At 47.8% G+C, this 2,786-nt stretch overlaps 1 protein-coding gene across 1 annotated transcript; it reads left to right on the top strand.

Annotated features, from left to right (window-relative positions):
• On the top strand, window positions 420–2,400 carry LOC109838426. Its single transcript, XM_020406874.1, has 3 exons — window positions 420–879; window positions 943–1,884; window positions 2,119–2,400. The coding sequence occupies exons 1-3, from the start codon at window positions 824–826 to the stop codon at window positions 2,216–2,218; spliced, it is 1,098 nt and encodes a 365-aa protein (XP_020262463.1). The 5' UTR covers window positions 420–823; the 3' UTR covers window positions 2,219–2,400.

Below are 2,786 nucleotides of genomic sequence, written 5' to 3'. Positions count from 1 at the left end.
ACATAAATTATTTTTCATTTTCAATTTATACTTAAACCACCTATAAAATGAGTTTGCGTCACAATCACTAGCCTCATAGTCAAATTTCCACTAAAAAGAATAAAAAATAAGCTTAAAATTTTCACGTTCAAGCAACGTGACTTGTATGGTAACACAAGATCAAGCATTATTAATAAAGTGATTCATGTGCCTTGAGTGTAGATTTTAAAGATGATGATTGATTGCAATAAAAACTCTCTTTAAAGATGATTTATGTATAATTTAAAATTAAAAAGTTGTTTTCATATAATTACCATATTTTTAATGTGATTTTTAGGGGGGAAACCCCTAATATATATATGCATACAGACACTAGCAAAAGGAGAGCAACAGTTGCGACCAGTTACATTTTAGTTGCCTGATGCGTGTGTATCGTAGTAAATGGCTTCCGCTTGTCTACGGCGATATCCCTAATCCCATATACGAAATTTATCCCACAACTTTTGGGTGGAAATGTGGCCTAAAAACAAAAGCTACAGATCCAAACACCATCATCTCCCTGTGCCCCCCCTCATCTTTCCATGTATAAATGCCATATATACACATCATGCGTCTCACATTCACCTACATATCTCTCCCCTCCCGGTACAAAATCAGCACCCCACGAGCTCACCCCCATCCTCTTCCCAATTATTTAGTCTCCCCTCCTTATCCCTTCACCTCCATCTCCAATCATTAACCTCCCCGCTCCCCCTCTTTCCCCTTTTCCTCTCCTCACGCCTAAAGTGCTAACAACACACACCAGCTAGACTTCCCAAATCTTTACAGTCTCCTTCCCTCTTCCATGGCTTTAGAGACATGGCTCACTCGAGTCAAGTCCGCCATCCGCTCTTCGATGACCCAAGAGACCTCATCAGTGATATGGCTCACTCGAGTCAAGTCCGCCATCCGCTCTTCGATGACCCAAGAGACCTCATCAGTGATCCTCACCAAGAGGTCCTCCACCGTCGGCATCCTCGCCTTCGAGATCGCCAGCCTCATGTCCAAGCTCGTCCATCTCTGGCGATCCCTCTCCGACTCCCAAATTTCTCGCCTCCGCCACGAGACCATCGCTCTCGAAGGAGTTCGCAAGGTCGTCTCCGACGATGACGGGCTTCTCCTGGGGCTGGCCTTCGCCGAGCTCGCCGAGGCCCTCCGCCTCGTCGCCGCCTCCACGTCTCATCTGAGCAAGCAATGCGCCGATCAGGAGCTCCGCAGGTTCGACCAGAGGTTCAAGAGCTACGCGGACTCGGGCGCGGATCCGAGTCGGTGGGCGATGAGCGCAAAGGAGATGGACTCCAGAGTCAAGAAAATGGATCGACTGATAGCAGCAACAGCGGCGCTTTATAAAGAGATGGACGAATTAGCCGACTCCGAGCACGGGTTGAAGAAAATGATCGTCCAGAGCAAACCGAACAAGATGACGGCGGTCGCCGACGTCCAGCAGAAAATCTTCTGGAAGAGACAGGAAGTCAAGTACCTGCGACAGAGCTCGCTTTGGGGATCCACATTCGACGGAGCGATCTCGCTTCTGTCCCGATCGATCTTCACGATTCTTGCGCGAATCAAGCACGTGTTCGGCATTGACACTACGACCGCAATCCCTCGCTCGCCGTCGGTGTCAGCGGCTGTCCATCCCGATTCGCCCCTAAAAGTCGGCTCTTTGTCGAGCTCGAGCCCCAGGTGCGATCTTTTCGAGCTGAGTTCATCGATGATCACTCCGCCGGAGTCAACCCTAGGAGCAGCAGCGCTCGCGACGCAGTACGCGAACGTGCATGCATGTGATGACGAAGATGAATTCGAACGCCGAGAGCGGTGGGCCGCGATGCGAGGGACGATCTGTACTCGATGGCTGCGAAGAGTGTGAGGGGTTATTGAGGAGCAGACTGAGAGGTGGTTGTGGTGGGAGCGACGGGGGATGAGGGTTTGGGCTGGAGTGGAGGGCTGGCCATTGGGCCGGATTTGGTTGAAGGGATTGGGCGCGTTGCCCCATAATAGATTAGGTGGGCAGGGGAGGCGAGACTTTGAGAGGCGGAGTGTGCGCGGCGGTGGCCCAGCGGCAATGTGCTTTGTTGCAGACGCTTGTACTTGGCCGAACAGGGAGAAGGTGAGGCCGGGGTGGGCGGAGTTGTTGGTGGGGTTGAATTACGTGTGGAGATTTGAGATGGAGATGTGTTTGGATCGGGGTTTAGGTTTCTGAGGAATTGGAATTGGGATTTTGGGGGATTTTGATTTTTGATTTTTGATTTTTTTTTTAGGTTTGGGTTTTGGTTTAATATATGTCGCCGTTGGATTGGAAATGGCCGGTTGAGATTTGTATAAAGCCACATGATGTTATCCTTCGTGGTGTGATCTACTAACAAAAGGTATATTTTTCTTTGATCGCTTTCTTCAATTCCTTTGCCTTTCCTTTTCTACGGTACATTATCTTTTGATGTCTACTTACTTTTCGTCATTCGATTTTTTTTTTACTTTATGTATGATAGGGGAATGTGTGATCGATTGTTCTGATGGATTTTTAAATTTACATAATATATGTATTATAGGAGTAGTTTTTTTTTTCTTTTTCTTTTTGTTTGTTTGTTTTTGTACTATAACCAGAACAACGGACCCCTCCACTTTAATTTTTATTTTTTTTCTACATTGGGTATTGGTAGGGGTGGCAAACGGGTCGACCCGACCCGACCCGACCCATATAAAATTTGACCCGACCCGTATAAGTGTGACCCGACCCGACCCGTTTAATAAATGGGTCAATGTGATCCGAC

This window comes from Asparagus officinalis, chromosome 4 (assembly GCF_001876935.1).
Source record: "Asparagus officinalis chromosome 4, Aspof.V1, whole genome shotgun sequence".
In the NCBI taxonomy this organism is placed as follows: Eukaryota; Viridiplantae; Streptophyta; class Magnoliopsida; order Asparagales; family Asparagaceae; genus Asparagus; species Asparagus officinalis.
This window is presented reverse-complemented; position numbering and strand designations above follow the sequence as displayed.